Source organism: Meleagris gallopavo, chromosome 1, assembly GCF_905368555.1.
Source record: "Meleagris gallopavo chromosome 1, MGAL_WU_HG_1.1, whole genome shotgun sequence".
Lineage (NCBI taxonomy): Eukaryota > Metazoa > Chordata > Aves > Galliformes > Phasianidae > Meleagris > Meleagris gallopavo.
The window spans coordinates 2,054,574-2,079,291 of NC_139404.1; the positions used below are offsets into that span (position 1 = coordinate 2,054,574).

Sequence of the window (24,718 nt, forward strand, 5' to 3'; positions counted from 1 at the left end):
CTTCCTGTGGTAGAGGGGTTGCAGCTTCGTGATACTTGAAGTCCCTTCAACCCAAGCCATTCTGTGATTCTGATTCTTCTCTTCCTTCTGATCATTTTTCACCAATTCTCGTTTTACGCCTCCAGCTCTGGCTTTTTAATCAATGATAAGAAAAACAAAGCACACACAAAAATAAAAAACACCAAATCCAAAGCCTACTTTGAGTTGTTGGAAAGTTTTTTATCCCTTACAAATGCACTATGTCAACTCTAGAAAACTCATAAGAGCCTTTTTTTCCCCAAAAGAAATAATTTCTAGAGTCCTTTGTACATGTAAGTTAGACTGTGACACTTTTCCCCCTGTCCTCAACTGTAGGCTTTGAGGGAAAGTTACTTATCTTAAGACATCTCAGAGACTTCATACTTCTTCTCCCTAAAAAGTCTCTTCTGACACACTGCTTTTGAGTTTAATTTCATTTCAATTTCTGAGCTTTGCCTGTGTATGTTTATCATCAGAAGAACTTCAGGATAGCTTCTTCATCTACAATTTCAAAACCAAGACTGGTTTCAGATAAGTCATTTAGATTCCCCGTTTGATGCTAATACAATCATGGATAATTAAACAAAGTCACATCTTCCGCAGGCAGCTTGTCTTTAATGGCCTAAGGATATATCAAATGTATTTTATCCCCCATACCCACAATGGTCATCTCCCCTTTCCAATGCCTAATCTAAACATATGTTTCAGAGTATTAGCTCTCCTAAACTTTGATTTCTAAACTTACTGTAACAAACAAACCCATCTCCAATCTTGGCTGCCATACTGTTCATCTATCTACTTCTTTTCCTATTGTTTGAAGAGACATAATTCCGCAACTGGACAACTGAAAAACAGCCAACTGAAAGTTCTGCTTCCTTTCCTTATATAGGACTTTGCAATTTAACCATTAATCACCTCCTCTGCCATCAATTTTATTCCTCATTTTATTCTATTCACAGCTTGCTTCTCTGGATGCTTCACGTAATGACACTCTAGGAACAACTACCAGGTGGCTCAATTTACTCATTTCAAACCATTCAGCAACCCAAGATTCAGCCTTAAAACCACTTCTCACCTATGGTGGGCTCTTGAAGCAGCCATTACGAGAACTACTGAAGAACTGCATCAGCTCGGTCCAACTCTTCCACTTACTCAACTACAATATCAATAACGGAGATAGCAGTCACCATTATTTCGTGCTGGTCTCAGAACAGCTCTCAAAGAACAGACTCCATTTCCATTTCTCAATCAAAATTAAAAAAGCTGCTAATACACTTCAATTTTTACAGCAAAATATTTTCATCCCTATATGTGATCCTCCCCCCCATACTCTGCATTTTTATGTCATTAGACAGAGGAATTCTTTAAATAAAGCCATGTTCCTCCACCTCCTACAAAAAGTCTGCCTTCAATGCACAGTCTGCAAACACAGATTTCCACTGACATTTGTCATCTCACCACCTTTGCATAAGGCACTCCATATCTCAATCACTAGGGAATCCAACCACCTGATTTTTATTTAACTTGGTTTTTAATTCTATCTGGTATCTGCTTTTCATTCAGTTGCCTCATCTTTAATTTTTATGTAATTTCACGCATTCTCCTTCTTGCAATATGTTGTTGTTTGTAAGTGATTTGTTCACTGATGGGGATGCTTAGACAGCAAATATTTACCTTACTACTGCAGACAAATTTTTTTGACATCTATCATCACCCAATTTTCATACAGATAAGAAAACAGTCCCTACTGAATTATCATGACAACTAGATGCATCCAGCATAGTATGCGTTCATCCACCTCTGACTGAAGAGCCATCGTGTATTTCAGACACTAGTAAAGATAAAATAAAAAAAAAAAAGAAAATGTTTGAGTTCAGTGTTTTCTTCGTCATTATTTTTAAGAGCATATACTTAAGTTTGCCGAAAGGGATTACTATTCATTTTTCCATTTAAAAAAAAAAAAAAACTCACTCTAAAAAACAAGCAAAAAATACTTTTTATTCTGCGCCCTTAATGTCTGATCACTGAGTCATTTTGTCTCAGATATTACTAGACAGATTTCATACATTTTCTTTAATTGCTACTTGCATTCCATCAGAAGCTTTCTGTAAAACGTTCCATTCCAATCTAATTGTCTCAACCCATAGCATGCTCCAAGTCAGCTTTTACAGACAAGTACTTCTGAAGTGCATCTGAAATGACTGTCATCAGCCAAATAACCTTTGGGCTCAGAAAGTCTTCTCTTATTTGGAGAAGAGCCCACTAGTTTGGAGAATCAGAGTAAAAAAAAAAAAACAACCAAAACACACAAAAAAAAACCAAACATTTTTCTACATTTTTCCTGACAATATTCTTTATCTTGAGCTCTTGTTAAATATTGACTTAGATGCTTCCCTTCCAAGTCTTCTTCCTGGTCTTTGTTATAGGTATAGATAGTGAGAAGGGAAACCATTTTAATTTATAAGATGAGATCTAGATTGGTGTCAGGGGAAATTTTTCACTGAGAATGCAGTGAGGTGCTGGAACAGGCTATCCTCAGAAGTTGTAGATGCCCCATCCCAGGAGGTGATCAAGGCCATGCTGGTTGGGCCCTGAACAACCTGATCTAGACCTGGTGTAGTGGTTAGCAACCTTGTCCACGGCAGTGGTTTGGAACCAGATAACCTCTGAAGGCCCTTCCAACCCAAGCCATTCTACAACACTGTGATATCAGGTAGATCTGTGGTCTCTCGGGAACCTGTCCAGCAGGATAGGAACTTGGTGCACCTATGCAGTCTGCTTTTGATGAGGACATGAACACTCAAATTCTTGAAGCAATTATATGCTTATGTCTTACCGACCAGTTTCCCCCTATTTACTACATACTAATAATGCTACAGCTGAAAGTGCAGGAAAGAAATGTTTTTATCCATTTATATATGGAAACAATATCACATTTACACAAGTGTTATGTTTATAAACGCTAGTATATCAAAGCCTTCACTTTTTGAGAAGTATTGTTTTTAATCCCCAGCACAACAGATTTTGTTAAGTGGATAATGAACTGGCAGCCACAGATCACTCACACATTGACAAACTGAGTGAAAACGGCCACTTTGTTCTCATAATCTGCAAGTCCCACAAGTGACATTCAGGAAACACACAGATCCCCCCACAGCTGCTCTGAGCCTTGGAGATTCAAGCTGGGTTACTTCCCCAGTAACAATATGGAAATAAGCTTCCATCACCTTCTGACAAGAGGTTCTACCTTAGCTCATTACAGAAATATCTTCACCCTGCCAGGTGCTGGGCAGCCTGGCCGTTAGCCAGCAAAGCACTTAAGCATGCACACAACTTACAACATGTGAACGGTCCCAATCAAACCATACACCTAATTGCTTTTCTGGATGAGGGCCAACGCATTCAACACGCTGTAGATCAAGACCTCACTGACAACACCGATATCCCCATACATGCAAATCTCAGGCAAAAAAAAAGATCCAGTAGCATCCTTAAAGCCTGCTCCAAACTGTTCCTCTATCCGTCTGAACACCAGATAATAACAGATAATTTCCATCCTGTTAGTTCTAGTGTGTGAATGAATCGTTTAACAAGAACGCATTCAAACTTTGACAGATTATGTGACAGATTAATCACTGATCTCTGCAGTTCAGAACCTGCAGATCAATATTCGCTAATAAATATCCTTCCACCTCAAAGAGCTCAATTCTCCTTAAATTCTGCACAAGAAGGGTTTCACTGACAATGATGAAATTATAAACAATTTGTTCTGTGAAAGTGAATCTCCTGCTGCTCTTTTTTCAGCGTATGGCTTGGAGAGGAACCCCAAAAAGGAATATTACTTATTTCATATTTAAGAACTTTTCTAGGCAAAAAAATACAAACAAACAAACAAATAAATAAATAAAATAAACACCAGCTTTTCACGCTGTGCTGAAAACAAAGCTTTCCAAAGAGAAAGGAATGCACAAAGTGACCTCAGTGAAATAACAACTCAATTAGCAAGAATATCAAACATCTTCAAATCGGGTTACAGAAAAGGTTTTAAATGATCCTCTGGATCCTAGGAAGCACAAAACCTCCTCAGACTAAATTACTTTCAATTCTTCACAACTGTGTTCAGAGAGGAAATAGTCACCAACACAGAAAATCAATAGGAAATGTTCCAGACAATAAGGCAGCAGTAAGATGGACCAGAACAGTAAATTCAGGGCAAATATGAGGTTGGAGAATGAAGAAATCAAGTGAGCTAAACAGCACAACAGCTACTGAACAGCCTCTGCATCCACCTCCGACTGAAAAACAATATGACCATTTGTTTAATCAATCAGATCACAGGAAAATAAAGATATTAAAGTTTATTAGCAGAATAATTCCCCAAAACAAAGCAAAGGGTCTCTGTGAATCATGCACTGGAGAGTTCAAACATCAAACCACACAAGCCAATACATTGCTGTGGCACTGGCATATTACCCTTTTCTGCCTTTGGTTCAGCACATAACACTGTCAGGAAAAGTTTACTTTGAATAAGCAACAGTCCAAGGTTGCACAGGAAACCAAATGCAGAAGCAAGACTGACTCATGCCCACTGTCATCCAAGCTGATACTCAATCTGCTGCAGTAAATCCCACTTCAAACAAGAGGGCTCTAAAAATATCAATTATTGCCAGAGAAAATGAGGTCTTTTTACAGGCTTTACATATATATGTATCTTGCATATACATACAAGATCTTCTCCTTGTATTTAAGAAGGCAACGACAAAGCTGCTTACTGTGCAACGATGTATACAGTATGCATGAATTTTTAGAGTATAACCATACCCTCTGGTAATATACAATCAATACTGAATAGCTGTGCTTAAGAGAAATCAGAATTTTGGGCATAACTTCCTTTATGCAAGTGGATGGTCAGCCTTACATCAACTAATGGGCTGTTTTCAAGATTGCAGAAATAAACTGAGGCTTAGCAAAGACTTGACAGAAACCTTTTTAGACTCATTAAGAACACCAATTCAGCTTTGTTCTGCTAAGCCAGCACATATTTTAAGTCTCACAGGCAGTTCTGCTGGCTGGATTACTTGTACAAGTCAAATTTAGCAGGTGGATAAATGCCAGCATCATCAAGATCTTCCTGAGGTGCTGGGACTTGATATCACAGAATGATAGTTTGGAAAAGAACTCCAAGATCACCAAGTCCAACCACCATTTTAATGTAACCATAAGAAGTTTAGTACAGCAGAACACAACAACTATGAACTCAGTTACAGCCTAGAGCATCTAAAAAAGTTCATATTCACCCCCAAATGCCCAGTTTCCTTCCTTGAACAGACTAACCAACGTGTTACCTTCTGTTGTTTTGTTGTTGCTTTGTGGTTGTTGGGTTGTTTTTTTTTTTGGTGTTTTGCTTTTGTTTGGTTTTATTTAACTTTTTACCTTCCTTAGCACTACGCAGACACAATCCCCTCAACCCCACCCTCCCCTCTCCCCAAAATACCCAGGTTTGGCACTGTGAAGCTCTAAAAGAGCAATAGCCTTTGTGACCACTATCAGTGCAACTGAAGCATTTTCACTGGGCCACTGGCAGCTCCTTCAACAGCACACAGAGTCTTTTCAGACATGATGACATAAAATAAGTCACGTTCCAAAAGTTTCGATTCTGTACTCATAAAGGTATTTCAAGTACCCTAGACATGTTCAAGAAATCTTATATTTTCACTGTTTTAGCCTGGACTACATAGAAGAAAAATTTTAGCAAGTGGAATGCACAGATGCGAGGTAACAGGAGAGCTGGGGGAGTGAGAGAGCCTTGTTAAACTCAGAAAAGAATAGGAACATGGAGAAGAAGAGCTCTCCAAAAGATCTTTCAAGCACACGACAGCAAAGATTGTACAACGTTCTTCAAGAAGTTTGTTTCTCCACTCCCATTCTACTAGGGAAAGTTACACTGAAGGAGGATTACAATTGTACTTCTACTAAATTACCTCTGCATTGAGTCAGAAGACTTGCAAACTGCACCATACATAAGTTGTTAAGCCATTCAGCTCTAGATATTCTAAGAATAAAAGCATCAAAATAAATAAAAAACCAAAAAACCCAAGCCAACAACAAAACCTACTACCACTTAAATACCACCTGCTCCTTGGTTCTTCCCTGGCCCAACAGAGACAGAATTGACACAACTACACCTAACTACCCAAAGTCTGCATTGCAGATTGGCTTGCAGATACGAGTTATTTAGGTATTGATAAACTGGGACTAGGTTGAACATAAGGACAACTGATACCTGAAACTGCTCATCTCAAGCTGGATATGAACTTGTGTCCTGCAATGCAGCTGCTGTTATAGTGGGTATTAAATGCAGCTAGTTGAGCTCCTCTCCTTTTTCTCATTAAAGCTACTGTTTTCTCTTTATTTCAGGCTGCAGAAGCTACATATTAATCTGTTTCTCAGCCAAAAAAAATATATCAAAATTAAGTTTCCTCAAGTTAACAATATTGCTCCACCCTGATTACATCTGAGAGCTGCACTGCTCTATTTTTCAGCACTTATCCATCGAGCAAACACTGACTTACAGTACTGAGGATGCTGCTCATGAGCAAAGTTGAAGAGATTCATACTCATTCTGTGCCACATTTCAGAACAAAGCAAAAATCTCATGATCATTAACACAATATTATGCATCCAGGGGAACACAACCCTAATAGATCATGTAATAATCTTACACAGACCATGAAGGACTATTACAGCTTGTGCAAGAGACTGTGTTTCTATACCACTAATTATTATTAAACCTTGAACTCAATCTTTAAAGAAATTGTTAATTATAAAGCTCACAGCAAAACTAAATGCAAAAGAAAAGAATGTTTAACAAAACCTTCAACCTGAACCCTTGGCATTAAAAAAGTGCTAACAGAAAGTACAAGGCTAGCACTTCTTGCTGATCACTGGAGGCTGAACTGCTGGGAAAACGTAACTCCAGGTACAGCACAACCATCCACTCAACATTACAATACACACTTCTCAAAAGGCAGAACACACTTTTTGTGACCTTGGAGATAAACCTCATAATCTCATTCTCATCTGCACCCACATTCCTTCATTTGAGTATTTGATGTTTGGATTTTCATTCAAATGACTTTGCAGGGACTGTCAACACATTTAGGTTGTCTGTAAGAAATGGGAAATCATTTTGGTTCTTCTCATGTTTGACTACAGAATACACTAAAGCCCAAAAAAATATTCAGATTAATATCTAGCTAGTTTTTCAAAAAATGCTATATATACACACATACATAAAAATCAAAAGGTACAGATAATACAAATGTAACAGTAGATAAACAGAGTAAGAAAACACTTTCCAAACTGTCTCAGAAGAACATTTCATCAGATCACCTCTTTCCTTCAAAACTTCTTCCTACAAAGCTGAATCAGAAGGCTGTTCAAATTTGGACTGCAACATGAAGTTTTCCACTTAGCAGCAGGAGAAACAAAGCCTCACTACACACTTAAAATTATTTTCACAATTTAACTGCAATTACAAGTGTCTCATCCCCCTGGAATACTTATTTCTTAGTATTCTTCCAAGCATGAAGGCAAAAGCAAAGATCTGAAACGTACTTGTGAACGTATCTCCTAATTGTCTGAGCCGTGGATGTTAAGCACTGAAGAGTCATGAAATGTGTTGGCTTTGTTGAGATGAATGCCTCAAAAAAAAAAAAGACATAGCACCTGTCCTATTGGAAATAAGTGTCCTTTACAACAGGTTACTCAACTACGTTTGCCTTGCAACACATAAGGAAAATGATGCTGTCAGAGTGAAAATATGGCAAATATAAAAAGAAAACAATATATAAACACACGTGTGCATACAGCTGCTTGTCTTAGGCAACACCAAGGAGCTCCAAGCCATACAGCTTTAGTAACAGCACACCAGTAGAAAGCTCTACTGCTCATCATGAATGGAACTGCAATAGTTGAACTACGTGTCAGGGGTACCACACTGAAGGACATTGTCAGCTTTGTCAAATGCAAGGATTTTGTAGAGATTAGCAGCACTTTCACTGCTACATCACAAAAGCTTTACTAACGCTCTGAGCCACCACAGTCACCACATCCAAAGATGTTTGGTAATGTCTTAATTTTTCCACCATTAGGAGCTAGACAGGCTCTAAAGAAAATAAAGAAAAGACATCATCATGAATTAAAGGAAATTATCAAGAGAGGTTAGCATGAGAGAACAATTCAAAGGCACCACCATTTATCACTCTGGCAGGTAACGTGGCTGGGAAATGCAGTTTTTCTAACAGGGCATCAGGCATGTGACACACTGATTAAACTGCAAGGGAGCATAGAATCAAATCACTGTAATAAAGTGAGATCATCCTTTTACTGCATCCTAGCTAATCATGAGCAAGTCTGCTTGTTTTATTTCATTGTCCTTTGTGAATAAAAAGGGAATGATTTTTGATATTATGCTTAAGGAACCATTCTGATTTACTGACCTGCTGGGAGGTCTAACTGATTTGGGCTGTTCTCCTGGTCACATGCAAGAACTTCAGATTGCTTAAGCCTGAGAGGGAAAATTAATGACACGATTAACCTTTCTGCAGTTGAAATGAATCTGCCATGCAGACATGAGTCCTGTTTCTTGTTTTCATCTGAGGTGTTGCACAAGGTTGTAGGTCAGCCCTTGGACACGACAACAACCAGCTCCCCACTTTCTATTTCTTGCCATGAGTCATTGGGATAGGAGGCTTGACACAAGAGACTTGGCCATCAACACGTCTTCTTTAAAAGAAAGAAAAAGGTCACACAAATCGTTATTTTTCTTAGTGATTATTATAATGCAAAATTAGATGTGGGATTTTCAAATGAATCTAAAGCAATTAATTGCCCAAGTCCCACTGGATCACCAAGGGAGTTAGATCCTACATGCCTCTGGCTCTTTTGGAAAACCCCATCCATCAAAGAAATTCATAGGGTGGCTCAATAACAACTACAGAAAAAACAAGTAATGATCCAAGTAGAGTTTCAGAGCTGTTTTAGAGGAATTTTACAGAGCTCCTCAGTCACTACAACACCGTGAATAATAGCATCACCACCAAGTGATCAGTGACACTAAGTCGCATTGTATTACTAAAAATAAAAAGCAATGCTCCAGTAAATAAAAGCACCAGACCACATCACTCAAACCACAGCATCTAAGCTAAGCACACATGTATTTTTCATTCTCCTCTTTTAATACTGCTCTTTGATGTTTTTTTCAAACCTATGCTATAAATGTAAAGCAGGGGGAGTCCAGCTTTTATTACTGGAAAGAATGAATTAACAATGCAACACATTTTGTTATTATTTTAATCAGTTTCCAGCTCACAGCTTCACTCAGGGTACACCAACAATCACACATTTCTTAGTCTTTCCAGCAAATGAGGACCCCAAAGAGCTCTGCAAGATATTTAATTACATTCTACGTGCAGAACGACTGCATACGGGTCACATTTAATTAACTAGTTCCCTCATCTCCTCCCTTTCTCAGGTGAAAAATAGGTTTCCATGGTTCCTAGCATGGACATGGCTACTGTCTTTTATGTTTGCTTAAGAACAATTAACATGCAGATTCTTGAATTAATAATCCTATTATTTTTGCATATGTAGTCTATATTGTGATAAATGTGGGCCATGTTCAAAGAAAATGGAAGAGAAAAATACGTTTGCCAACAGATAACCAACAAGCTCTACAGAGAGCTACCACCATTTGTATTTGTTGCATGAAGTCATAGAATCATAGAATGGTCTGGACCGAAAAGGACCACAATGATTAGCCAGTTCCAACCCCCTGCTATGTGCAGGGTCACCGACCACCAGACCAGGCTACCCAGAGCCACATCCAGCCTGGCCTTGAATGCCTCCAGAGATTCAGGGGCATCCACAACCTCCTTGGGGAACCTGTTCCAGTGTGTCACCACCCTCTGTGTGAAAAGTTTCCTCCTAATATCTAACCTAAACCTTCCCCGTCTCAGTTTAAAACCTTTTTTTCCTGCTTCCACAAGTTCAGGATATGGGCTCTTCTGTCACCATTAAGTTCATTTTCTCCTCATCTTTGTAAACCCTGTTTTGGTGGCTGTGTTTGCTGAAGGAATATGGGTTTGGAGTTCCACAAAGTATAGCTTGACAGGAAGAGGGATTTCCAGAAACACTGTAGAATTATTAAGAATTTATGTAAATCCCCCCATGAACTTCCATTAGCTACTGCTGGCTCTTGGCCAATCAAAATGCAGAGACTGGCACACTGTATGGCTAGAGGAATAGTCATTAAATTATGCAAACTGGTATGCTGTTTTGTAAGGCAAAAGGAACTGCACACTTCACCTTTAAAACTTGTTTTTTGGTGTCACCAATCACACGAGCCCAGTCAGCAGGCACACTGGATTTCAGTACCAAGAGTTAAAACTGGATCTACAGATTTGCAAACTCATCACCTGCAAAGAATCTAAAAGCATGTAAAACCAGAAAGAAATAAAGGCAGATTGTTAACTACATGAAGCAATGTTAGCAATATTTTGATTTTAGTTCATAGTTCTAAAATAGCATCCCTGTCCGATTTGCTAAAAATCAGAAATGTTAATAACAGAAAAATACATATCAGCCCATTTCAGACCCTGTGTCACATCAGCATCTCCCACGTTGCTTTATTCCAATCAATCTTGAGTCATTATCAGAATTCTGAGGAGAGCAACAGAAGGATCTGGAGGTGGAGGAGAGTTGTTTGTTCTCAGTTTGTTGGGAGTTTGTCATTCCCAACAAAGCATGTAGGCTTTGAGCTGTTCAGACTCTGTCAGTCCAGAAATCACTGGTGAACCATCAGCCACTTGCTGCTGGTTTGTACATACACAGTTACACAATATATACAGAGGCAGAGATTACGTTCTCTGAGCACTTGGGATAAAAGATGGTGAAAACCCGGTACAGCAGAAGTTACTTAAGCCAAAGAACGTATGTGAACTAATTATGAGCAAATAACAAGGTTGATTCTGTGTTTTAATACTTTCTCACCATGACTCCCACTCATGTATGTACCCTCACTCTACCCACTTCAGACTCAAGCCTTCAGTTTCCATAACCAGAGTTGACACTATCCACTGAAAAAAGAATGTATATATAAACCCAGTGACATATTACTCAAAATCACTGAGAACTACTTGCAGACTTGCTAAATAAAGCCACTTGAAAAGGCAGCTGGTCAGCGAGACCATGAAAGAAAGCACAAAATAAGCAGAATATTGAAGCCTGTGGATTGTCATCAAAGCATTAATTGAAACACCAAATTTTAAGTGTTGGGTGTTATGCATATTCATGTTCTGATTCTCAGCAGTGCAGAATATCCACAGTGTCAAGAGGAACAAGAAGCTCAAGAACTCTTAGTAAAACCAACCAAAAAGCTCACACAATAGACTCCCTCCTTCTGCAGTATCAAAATGCGCACCAAAACTAATAAGTATTTCCAAACCTTTCAATTTTTTTTTTTTTTTTTTCCACTCATTCAAACACTGGCTTCCCCATGTGCAAAACACAGAATGGCATCACCCTGGTGAGATCAGATGACTTAAGTTGCTTTGATGATGAGAAGCATGCTGTGAAATAGATGCTCCTAAAACATTTTATGCATACTACTAGTGATCCACAGCATGTTTCAAAGTGGTGCATACGTGCCTGGAGCTGCAGCAGCAACACCTTCCCAAGTGTATATGCACAGACCCGCAGCTGCCTTCACAAATGAAAAGAAGCTGTTGTTTTCCCAGCCGTAGCGTTAGGTCTTTGCATATGTATCCCCACAAATGCTGGACCTTCTTTTCTGTCCAAGTAAGTTTGCCCACCCTCTGGAAGCAATCAAGGCCAGGCTGGATGGGGCTGTGAGCAACCTGGTCTAGAGAGAGGTGTCCCTGCCTATAGCAGGGGGGTTGGAACTAGGTGATCTACAAGGTCCCTTCCAACGCAGACCATTCTGTGATTCTGGCTTCAGATCTGAAGCAAAGCTGAGAAAGAGTGTGATACTGGTAAAAGGAGAAAAGATCTGGGGAGAGGTAGAAGAAAGGCGTGCATGTGTGTGCATGAAGCATCAATGGGTATGCAGAATGAAAGAGAAAGAAAAGAAATTAATATTCTTGCAGCCCTTTTCTGAATATGATGTATTTAAGTGTGGCAATTTCCAACTGAGGAGGATTGAGCATCTTCACTCACTTTGCTCTCAGTCTTAGGAGTAAACTGCTAAGGGCTCACCTGCAAACACTCCTATCTATGAGCAAAAAAAAAAAAAAAAAAAACTTAACAGAAGGAGAAACTTAAGAAAACCTTACCTAACACAATTCCACAGCTTCCTATGTCACTAAACTATAGAAGAGAATCACGCAGGCCTCCAGAAAAATGAAGTTGAGATTTCATATTAGGAAAGAAATAGTAGGAGCTGGTAAACTTCAGGGAAAAAAAAAAAAAAAAAAAATTCTACCTTAGCATTTTGTAAATGTCATGCATGTTAAACACAACAAGTGCACAGCACAGGAGTGGAAAGGCTTTTAAGCACAACAGTTTCCAAACATTTCCCTAGGATCTCAGCTAGTCTGTAACATTAACAGGAATTTGCCTGCATGAATCCCTCATGCACTGCTGTCAGATTAGACGCCTTGCAGAGAGGACACGATGTGCATTTGGCCTTTTCCCGTTCACAGCATTTTTATGATGCTAGTAAGAGTATGTCTCACTGCCTTTAAAGCTACTCACACAGGGACCAAGTGTGAATAACGTCAGCACATCAAAAGTAGCGTGGTTTTATAGTCCTATAAAACATGTCTACAAATGCTGATGAATTACTTGTAGTATCTCCTAATTCTGGCTGACAGCAGAAATAAAGTGCAGCGGACATTGATAGTAACTGGAAAAAAAAAGCACATCAGATCTAACAAAACTGTTTGAGAATCTAGGGAAATGGTTACAATCAAAGACACTGTGTGTATCTACAGCCACATCACTATTTCTTCTATATAAGAGAATCATTGAATGGTTTGGGTTGGAAGGGACCTCATGGATCATCAAGCTCCAAACCCCTGCCACAGGCAGGGCTGCCAACCTCCCATTTAATACTAGACCAGGCTGCCCAGGGCCCCATTCAACCTGGCCTTGAACACCTCCAGAGATGGACGGGGCATCCACAACCTCTCTGGGAAGCCTGTTCCAGCACCTCACCATTCTGCGAGGAGCTTCTCCCTGATATCCAACCTAAATCTTCCCTCCTTCAACTTCAAACCATTTCCTATTCTTCTGCTATTACCTACCCTTTCAAAGAGTTGGCTCCCCTCCTGTTTATAGGCTTCCCCCTTTAGGAACTGGAAGGCTGCAATGAGGTCACCCCACAGCCTTCTCTTCCCCAGGTTTCTTCTGTATCTTCTATTTCTTCTATATCATCCCATAAATTAACAGCTGCAGAACATGAAAGCTAAGCAGCAATTTACGGGCTGGGATTTTTGTACATTTTTGTATAGAATACCCATATTGTTGCTGGCAATTTGAATCATAGCCTTCACACCAGGTGTGGTGGCCACTCAACAACCCTTCATATTCATCTTCTGAGAACTTCCAACTTGCTAAAGAAAGACTTTTAAGAGACAACAATGGAATAAAGCTAAAAAAAAAAAAAAAAAAGATTTCTGTTGTCTCAAATTGTACACAATACAAAGCTTTTGAGAGCAGACAAGGATTCAAAACGCACAGTTTCCATTCAAACTGCCAAAAATCAAAGTAGGAAACAAAGCTATTCTCCCTCATTCTATATTCCTGACCTTTTCATAGAATCATTTGAGTTGGAAGGAACCATTAAAGGCCATCTACTCCAATTACCCTGCAATGAACAGGGATACCTACAGCTGGACCAGACGCTTGGAGCTCCAACCAGTCTGACCTTGAGCATGTTCAGGGATGGAGCAGCCACCACCTCTCTGGGCAAACTGTGCAGTGCCTCACTACCCTTACCTTAAAGAACTTCTTCCTTATATCCAGTCTAAATCTTACTTCTTTTAGTAATGAAACCATTTCCCCTTGTCCTCAGAGCACATCTTCTTACAACCTAGCAGAACTAATTTCTGCTTTAACAACTACATAAAACAGTCTTCTGAAATCATTTACTGACGGGGCTCTTAGCAAAAAGTTTTGCACCTTTCTCCTCCTGTATAATACAGTCTTTAAGGGGGAAAAAAAATATGTATATGCTTGTAATTGACTTATATGCATTTAGTTACTTAAATATTCATAAATTCCTGCCAAGACTATAACTTCATAGCCATGCTCAATTATTAGAAGGGAAATCCACCCAAACTGAAGAGCCACTCAAGTTCATAGCAGCTTGAGACTTGACAGTGTGACCAGAAGAGGGTTATTTTTTCCCCTTGCTTACATACCAGCAAGCATTTCATTACATGAGCTCATCTTTTTAAATCTCCCAAACCATAAGCTCAGTGACCCCTTCTGCAATAAAATGCACAAGTGTTTGTATACTGTTCAAGTATCTCATTCTTATGCAGGGCTTTATCTCTTTGAACTTTAAAGTAAACATTAGTGTTTATCAAATAAATTGGATCAACAGCTCTGGGATACATATGACTGCTGAAATAAAAGCTGGAGCATAGAATTATTCACACCTATTTCTGCTGTGTCACCATGCTAATACAGCACAGTTCAATTAACGAGGACATTCCTAGGAAAAACAATCACCCAGAATTCATAGTTCAGCTCTGGACCTCTTCCAGGTATCTGTTACCAAAGCCATTCCAGTTAGTTTTAAACATACTTCAGCAAGAATCATTCAGTGAAAAGGAAAACAGATCGATGTGCATTTCTGCTTCACATTCTTTGCTTCTGACAGCAAAGTGTGCCACTGCTACCTCATTCGTTGCCCTTCCAATTGCATAATACACCCTACACTGTGATACTTTGCACTTGACAACTTTGTCACCTTTACCTGGGCTATTTTAGCCATCCTGAATTCACAACACATCTCCTGGGGAGCTTAAGTACCCAATTACTTCCTGTTTGAAAGTCTAAGGAGATAACTTGAACCATTAGATAAGTTGGAACAAGTCTGTTAAATGCTTTAGCTCAAAAGACATCTCATATCCTCCTGAAGTATACTTAGTGCGACCAAAGTTTAAGGAAACACCTTCCTGCAAGTTATCTTGTCCCTTCTTGGATTCAAACAGATGACACACATCCTGGCCCATACATTTCCACTGAAAGTTTTTCATGTTCTCCTAGAAAATATTAACAGAGCGAAAAAAAAAAAAAAAAAAATCATGTAACACTCACTGTGCTAGATTTCTTACTAAATAATGCATGCTATGAGTTCACTTCCAATAAGAGATGGGGAAAAAACATGCCAAGTTGCCTGCTCTGTAATTATTTAAATTCCAATTTTTAATATCAGCATCCTGGAGAGCATAATGCTCTCCCTCCCTCCTTTGTGCACCCAAGATTGAAACGGTATTTTTCAAAAGCTGCACAAAAATCACTTTCACAGCCATCATCCTCTCAGCTAAATGAGAGACGAGCATTAATGACACAAACCAGGCAGGAGTCCGAGGGCATCAGTTCCACACATTTAAGACCATTTAAAGGGAACCAGAAAAACTGTCAGGCACATTATTTCGAGGACAATCATGAAGCCATTAATTTCCCCAAGACAACATTCTGAAAGTTAATTCTATTGTATGTCCAAGATATTACCTAGTGAACTTCCAGATGTGATGGCTATTTCATATATTACTCTGACATTTCAACTAGTATTTATGACATATGGACACTAACACTTCTCATACAATAGTCTTACTTTATTAGTATTAACCATGCCATAAATAGTTAAATCATCTTTTAAATGCAAAGCTTCAGCAAAGAGAGATTTGCTTTCTTATTCCAGAGCACACACTTCTTAACTGAATGAAATCACTACTGCAGAGATTCAGGGCTCACGACAGGCTACCACTCCTGAACTCCTGCTTTTAGCATCACCATCTATTTCAGTAAGCTTTTTATACTGCTGCCAGGATTGCGCTGATCCACCTAGGTTGAGCAATAAGCCACCTGGTTTTTGCATGAGTGCTCTGAGGTGCTGCTTTGGCTGAGGGAAAGATGCAGATGCCAGGATCAACCCTTTGCTTCACTTCTTTGCTTCTCTCTCCTCCCCTATGCCCTGAACACTGACATAGTTCAGGGACCTGAGCAAGCAGAATATCAGCCAGCAGAAAACATCTGATCAAATCAACTCCCTCAAATTAGATACCTGCTAGGAAAATGAACAACAACGCCAGAAGAAGAGAAGCATCTTCAGATGTGGAGGTGGAAGAAATGGCATTGCAGCACAGCTGACAGATCTGCATGGAGTTGAACCCCCTCTACACCTTTTCCAGGAGGATGTAACAGGGTAAATCAAGTGACTGCTGAACCTCACTGCCTTACCCTGCTTAAAGGAGCAATATCTTTTGCTGTTAATGTATCCCCATGCAGCACCATTTCCTCAGAACCATGGCATGTGAAGCCCAGCTTTTCAGCAAGTCATCATATTGCTGGGCACCAGATTTAGCTGCATACTGCACAACTGCTCCATCTCCCTGCTTGAACCATAGAAATGTGTTGCTCCCCTTTACAAGGAGGAAAATGCCACGCATCTTTCGGGCAGAGAAGCATAATATGTAAAGGAAAAGGGTGTATCACTCAAGAGTTTCTGGTACTTCCAACTCTGCAGTAACAGAACAGCAGCACGTTGGCAGAAGACAGACTTCAGTCTCTGCTGTCTCAATTTTCTTATGGTTTCAGCAATGCATAGGCTGCTAAATAACACTGTTTCTGGACAACACCTGACAGCATCAAACACAAGACCACAAAACAGGGACAGCAATAGCCTGAATGTTTGTGTTCTGTCCCCCTGGTGCTGCAAATATGTGACGTGCATCCCACACCAATGTGAATTTCCTTCTCTTCTGCAGCGGAGAGGAATCAGAGATTGGCCACCTCCATAAGAGGCCGAGAACTGTCAACTACAAACACCACCACTACAAAAGAAAATCTCTCTTCCTTGGAGGCAAACAGCACTGGCATAAGCTAATAACAGGATACTGAGGATGCATGGAGATGTCACGTTTTGTGGGCATTTTCTCCAGCAGCAGGGTACTGTACTCATACAAAAGCTGACAGGATGATCACCCTGTCACCAGAAAGGTGACATTTCTGAAGAAGCTGAATGAACACTGCTATTATTCAGCAGGGACAGATGCTTCTCTCTCATCTTGGTATCAAAAGACAGTGCCAAAAAAATAAAAAAGTGAATGAGCTGTTAAGTGCCCTCTGCAACGGATAACAGCAAGAAAAAAACAGCACACCAAGTACCTGTTGCTGCTATAGCATGTCCTCTGTCAGCCCCCTGACTCTAACACAACAGGACAGAAGGCATACCTGCCTTTAGCCCGAGGATGTACAAGAGCTGCTCCGAAAGTAACACCTCCCATTTTATTATGTTTGCCCACAGCATCACAGGTGCATGTTGGTGGTATGCAAGTAGAGGTTGAAGACTATCAGAGGACTGGAGCACCTCCCCTGTGAAGACAGGCTGAGGGAGCTGGGCTTGTTCAGTCTGAAGAAAAAAAGGCTGCAGGGTGACCTCATTGCAGCATTTCAATACCTAAAGGGAGCCTACAAACAGGAGGGGAACCAACTCTTGGAAAGGGTAGATAACTGCAGGACAAGGGAAAATGGTTTTAAGTTGAGGGAGGGGAGATTTAGGTTGGATGTGAGGGGGAAATTCTTTACAGAGAAAGTGGAGAGGTGCTGGAACAGGCTGCCCAGAGAGGTTGTGGATGCCCTGTCCATCTCTGGAGGTGTTCAAGGCCAGATTGGATGGCGCCCTGGGCAGCCTGGTCTAGTATTAAATGTGGAGGTTGGTGGCCCTGCCTGTGGCAGGGGGGTTGGAGCTTCGTGATCCTCGAGGTCCCTTCCAACCCTGGCCATCCTGTGATTCTGTTGAATCTTCTTGAATCTTCCCACCAATATTTACATTACATTTTGTTGCTGTGTTCCAGGTGGTAGCAGAGGGGCAATCTGACAAAATCACGTCTGACATGGAGAATAAAGAGTGGCTGCTGCTCAGTGAAGCAGTAGGTGGTAAATTTCAGCAGCTGTGACTGTGGGTCACCTCCACTGGGGCAGATTTCTACAAGCATGGCATGCAGGTTCTTGTTCACCACTGGTGAAAATATACAACTAATAGTGGTGACTTTGTTGTAAGACAGTGTTTTGCAGCTCAAAATTTGCTCTTTCATACAGTATTACAGAGCTATTTGCATCCGTTTTACTTTCCATGGAAACAAATAAGAGGCATTACTTTCAGAGCGACCTAGGTGTATCGCTGTGCCTCTCGTGCAACACAATACTTCATAATTTGGGATGGGAGGATACCAAATACACACACTTAACTGTGGCAGAACACTCAAAACTCCTTCGCTGTGCAGTGCTGAACTATTCACACCAGTACAGCTGTGAGGGCTGTTCTAACAGCTCACACCTCTCTCTCCAACCAAGTACTTGGTCCTACTCTTCAGAAGGATATTTTTAGGAGGAAGCTTTCCACACAGAGAGTGGTGACACACTGGAACAGGTTGCCCAAGGAGGTTGTGGATACCACATCCCTGGAAGCATTCAAGGATGTGGCTCTGGGCAGCCTGGTCTGGTGGCTGGCGATCCTGCACATAGCAAGGGAGTTAGAACTGGATGATCATTGTGGTCCTTTTCAACCCAGGTCATTCTATCATTCTGTAATCCCACCCATTTCCACATTGAAGAACTAAATTAACTCCATACATAAAATAGCACATTAAAACTGGAATAATTTCCACACCTCTCTCTTGTTGGTATGGCAATACAACTACAGGCAAGGCTGGCTCTGGTCCAAATAACTTCAAGCTGTGTTTTTACCAAACAAGGCTGCTCTAATATTTTGACAAACTGATTTTTCTGTTTGTTTATTTTCTGGCAGCTAGCTCTAAAAGGTCATTCTGTCTTTCTCTCGATGACTTCAGTGTTATTCTTCTATTATTCTCAGAGAAGGTCAAAAATATATCCACATGCTCAATATCTGAACATTGCATGACTTTGAACCACCTCGCTAATATTACACCACAGTGATTTGTGCTGTTATTAGGCAGCACTCAGAAATCCAGCTAAACAAAAAAAAAAAAAAAAAGGACAATTTCCAGCCCACTGTGAGCACACATTATGACTTTGGTACAGAGCTATAAAGAGATAACCTTGCTGTAACATATTTCACATGCAGAGATGCACAATGTGCGTGTGGAACAGATTATCTGTGTGAATTACAGAGCCATGCAGTACTGTTCTAGCACTATGAATAAGTTTCATTCATTATGATCTGCAGGAATTGCATCGTTTCCCCAATGCAACTCACCACTAACCTACTTCCTCCACGTTTTCACCTTCCCCCCCAACAGCATTTAAAATAAGTACTTTTATAAGAGTTTTCTGCTTCCCCTTACCAAAATGTAAGGTTTCCCCTCACAAAATAACCCCTAATTGGAAACACAGCAAGGAAATAACTTTGTCTTGGGCTCAGAGATTTTTTTTAAATTGCAAGGTAAAAAAAAAAAATCCATTCCTATGAACATACACACACAAAAAAAAAAAAAAAAAAAAAAAACCATGAGGTTTTGAACAGAGAAATAGAAGATTTCCCCCTTACCAATTCAGTCAATGCTCATCTCTTACCCTAAAGCTGCAAGAGATTATGGAGTTTTAGGTGCAGCTTTTGTGCATTGGCAAAGCTATCTATGGCTCCTGTAGAAGCTTTTCAGGCACCTTCTGACACTTGTGCTGTCACACCAACAGCAATGAGGTCTTTACAGTTGAGCTGCTGCATTTTCCTTGACATCTTTTTCTTTGTAGAAAGCCTTGTTACATATTTTCTCCCTAATAAAGCTCACTCACTCTCTGTACGTGCACACCTACACATGCTTCTACATAAAAGTTTTATCAATGTTATTTTGTAATAGCCAGCGTAACTCAGTCCTAACTTAACCACTCATGAGGAATGAAATCATCACAAGCCCTCACTGATAAGAGGGTATTACCAGCCTTGTCATTCTGCTTCACTGAAGATAAAATCTTGGAGGATTTTTAGACCCAGGTCTTGTCCTGCTACAGCAAGGTTTGCAGAATTCAAAGCTCTTATAGGATTTCTCGACATTGTGTATGACAATAAGATGGCTGGAGATACTCACTGCCAAACCCCTTCCTTATGTCCTGAAGCCTAACTCTTTGCTTTGATGGGGCCCAACAGCTTCAACTTTGTGACACTCTTTCATTTAGAAAATCTATTATTAACCTCTGTCTGGATATTCCCAATCAAATTTTTCCAAGAATACTGAAGGAAGGTGAAAGCAATTCGATCAATACAATGGGAAAGGCATTACAACAAAGGTGTGATGACAGAAGGACTGGCACGATAGAGAGGTGCTATGAAGGAAGGGAAGAAGATTGCTCACCCATCTCAGAAGATCCTAGATTTGGAAGGGAAAGCTTCACCAAGGAGGGATCTCCAGAAAGAGAACCTTCTTCAGTGACAGTCAGCCCTTAAATGAGGGCTAAGAGAGGTGCAGCCAGGCTCCACCCCTTCCAGTTGCACAAGTGAATTGCCTTCACCTGTGCTCCCAGGGCTGACCAGGTCTTTTCCCCAGGTGCTCAATCAGTGGTTCAGGCCATTACTCAGCAGTTCCCACACATACAGTCAAATAAGTCTTTAGAGAAACAGGGATAGACCTGTGCCCTACGATGAAAATGTGTGTTAAGTGTTGGAGACAGTATTTTTCAGGAACAGGACAGAGGTGAAATGACCAACATAAATCTCGTAAACAATGCCAGGTTAATTTCTTTGACCTCCCCTACCAAACAATGGGTGAGTTGTACACTCCTATATGTGAAGACAATTCAAAATTTAAAAAGTGGGGGAAAAAAAAGAAAAATCTACTGAGCATGTCTTAATCTCACATCAAGAATGAGAGAAAAGATGTGTGACAGACAGCTCTGCTGCTCAGATGCTATGGTGATAGGCGTGGTACCAAAATAAAGTCTAAGCAAGGTTCAGCTTTAGCATGCTCTGGTTTAGAATATGAATCAAATAAGGCTTCCCTGAAAACATGCTGGCAGCTACTGTCTCAGCTGACTACAACCAAGGCGTAATGACAAGGGAAGACAAGCGATTAGAGCAGGGACACTTTATAAGGCAGGCATGGCATGGGAACATGGAACAGAAGCATCACTATTTGAAAGCTTCTGCTAAATCACTCAGTAGACAAAAGGAATCAACTTCTCCCACTGTAAGGGTGAATCCATAGTTTTTGTTTCGCTGGTATTTAAGCTGTTTGGAATCTAGATGTCTGCTAGAAATGTGTCCACTCACCAAAAGTCAAGACAACTTCCAGTGAGGCTGTCCTTTGAGCATAACAGAACTGTTTTCTGTGGTATTCTGGTTTAAAGAGCTGCTACAAACTGAAACTGTACCCAACTGAAGGACTCCTACCTGCAAAACATCTTGGATCTTCACCCACACATCAACCATGTCGTAGAGCTTGATATCACCATCATACTGGCTGCAAGGAGAGGCCACCGTTTGCTGAAGATGTCCAAGGACTATGGAGTGTGCAGCAGCCACAGCATTGAATTTGTCAAAGAGAAGCTCCAGCAGCTCCAGCAGCAACCTGCAAAGGAACAAGACATCCTTCATTCAGTTTTCAGAATACTCTGTAACCATACTGTAAGGCAGCACATCAGGGTAATGGGCAGGAATCAGAAGATTTTGACTTCAGACCCAGTTTTGTGACAACCAGGCAATCCACAACACAGCATCAATTTCTGTGGCCTTCTGAGGCCAGATCAAGTTTCATACCTCCTTGCTTCCTACCAACTTCCTTTTTGCACTCTCCTCTATATCCAAGCTGCTCATCTTCAACGTGCTCTGCCTGGGGTGCAAGAAAGACAAATGCATTCCTAACTTCGGAACACTTCAATGCTGTGACATTATAGATCATTTTAAGGTTCCAGATAGACTACCTGCTTTTTCTCCAGAAGAGAGGAGTGTCAATTCAAGAAGCATTTACTTACACATACAAACAGAATGTAAGATATTCATTTTAAATTATGAAATGAGCAGCACAGAATGTTTTAAACATGAAAGATCAAGAAAAGATTAAACAACATGAAACACGACAGCTCATCAGTTGCTTAAGTTATAAAGATTTTATTAGTAAGTGTAAAGAGCTACAGCTACAACCTCAACACATGACCTGCTCCTATAGCTTCTTTACAGCCCAATTACTGTAATTAATGCACATCTGCAAAATCCTAAATATTCTGTGACAAAGCATCACCTTTGATCATATTATCTGGAAAAAGGAAAATGTGGATAATTTCACTGCTTTTTAATGAGCAATTCAAGTCCACACATAACTCCAACAAAATGTGAGGCTAACACTTCCATAATCCATATGTTAGGTGCTAGTGATCTCTGACAGACAGGCTCCATCCCATTTAACTAAAGCAGTTAGGAATTAACACACACTTGCTGTGTCTCCCCATCAGAAGGACAGAAGGGCTGCAGGAGAAGCGGAGCTGCCTCTGCTCATTAACCATTACATTGCAGCATTCTGTTAACAGCCACTTACAAGGTGTGCATTCATGCCTTGGCCTCTTCAGTTCAGGGTGCATACCTCCTGCCTACATCAGCTGTTTTAAGCCAGAAGCTAGATAGTTAACTGGAGAAACAGAAAAGCTGTTGTACATTTGCAAGAATAGCCCAACATGATGCTGTGCTAAAGCCACTCATCTCAGCTTATGCTACTTTGATTTTGCCAAGGACAGAGGTTAGCTATTATTTTAAATAACAACAATTAAAATAAATAAATAAATGAATAGACACAGAAAGCATGTAAGCTCATTATGTGTCATGCATCCATGATCATTTGATATAAATGTGTATAGTATTATACAACAGTTTATCAAAGGTCTCACATGGACCATCCCCGTCTGCTCACACAGCCCAATGCTTAAGCAAAAAACACCTTGATTCAACTGCAAGAGCTATTGGATAAGTCCAGGAAGTTGCAGCAAGGAACAGCAGAACATTTCAAGTGGTCCAGAATGTGTTTACGTTAATCATTAGTTATCGTTGTACATACAAGATACGCAGGGAGGTTAATTAACAGTGCTATACCCTAAGCGACTGTAGAACTAAGATACACGTTGAAGCAATCCAAAAGAAACTGGTGTGAATATCTATTTCCTTCTTTTAAGAAAAGTAAGAAATCTCTGAAGAGAAAGCACTGAGAGAGACCATACTGCTATTATTTTTAATAACCTCTTACATATTTATATAAGACACCGTCAGGGGATATAGAGAAGCATGAAAGATGTACACAAATGTTAAAGAAAAATCTAGCGTGGAAGCCATTCTCTTCCATTTAGGTTTTGTTTAAATCTTAATAACTATCCTGTCGAAGCTAAACAGAGAAGTTGCTCCTGTGGAATGACCTACACAGCTCCAGCCTTCTCTGACTGCTCTTGTCTATCACCAGTGTTATCAGTGAAGACAGGGGAACATGCAGCCAAGGCTGCCTGAAAACCACTCGGCATTATTTAAGTACCTGGTCCAGCGTATTACAGGACACGGGAGAGGTAACTACTGCTTCAGAAGCCCCTACAAGATGGACACAACTTCACATAGCAAGTAACAGAGACAGCTAGAGGGGCAGCTAGGGCAGGTGGCTGCTCAGCTGAAAGAACTGCAGGAGAGTTTGGAAAGAAAAGGAATTTCCTTCTTCAGGAACCGACGTGTCATTGACTGACATGCCAACAAGATGGCCTTGTGGGATCACAATAATTCTTTGCCACTAAGAAAATTTAACAATGCAAGCCCAAGCTCTGCTAACATCCCACTCTAATGAAAATTTAATTATCCGCATACCTCATTGTTGCCCCAGGAAAGCACAATTTTGCAGAATGAAACTAGCTGGATTTTTTGACAAATTCATTTCTCTTGATTCTAAGTGAGCTTGATCTCACATTATCAACTTGTTTACAAAGCCACTACTAAAATAGGATTGTTTGGTCTTTCTATCTTCCAGTTATCCTGGTACAGACCAGTAGAAATGAAAGTTTCCCCACCCCAAAGTTACATTCTCCATTCTCAACCAAAAATCATTTTTCCACTTCTCCCTGTTTTCAAATTAGCCAGCACCTCTTATCTTAATTTTCCTTTCTCTGAAAGTCTTCTAAAACAGTCAGGTCATTTTTGAAACAAGGTGACCTAAAGGAGACAGACACAAGCCGTGTCAGACAGCCAGTAAGACAAAACAGCATAAAATGATATGGCCTAGATTTTATGCACATGGGGTTGCAGCACCGAGTGACCTAAACAGAACACATACAGACAATGACAGAAGAGTGGCTTAGGCAATTTGTCAAAGCAATCTCATAACCCCTTCACCGAGAAATATGGTAAGTATGTTGAGAGACAGTGACACAGACCCGGAAGCAACTCCTATTGTCTGGGCAATAACAGAGAACAAATTGATGCAAAGTGACTGCTGGCACCTGAGCGAGGTCG

General features: G+C 40.3%; 1 protein-coding gene across 1 annotated transcript in view; it reads right to left on the reverse strand.

Annotated features, from left to right (window-relative positions):
• The window catches only part of EXOC4 (exocyst complex component 4), a 392,686-nt gene that overhangs the window by 307,824 nt on the left and 60,144 nt on the right, over positions 1-24,718 (reverse strand). Inside the window, exon 7 of the mRNA XM_010710270.4 lies at positions 21,638-21,815. Coding sequence (XP_010708572.2) covers positions 21,638-21,815 — 178 coding nt within the window. The remainder of the gene's footprint in view (positions 1-21,637; positions 21,816-24,718) is intronic.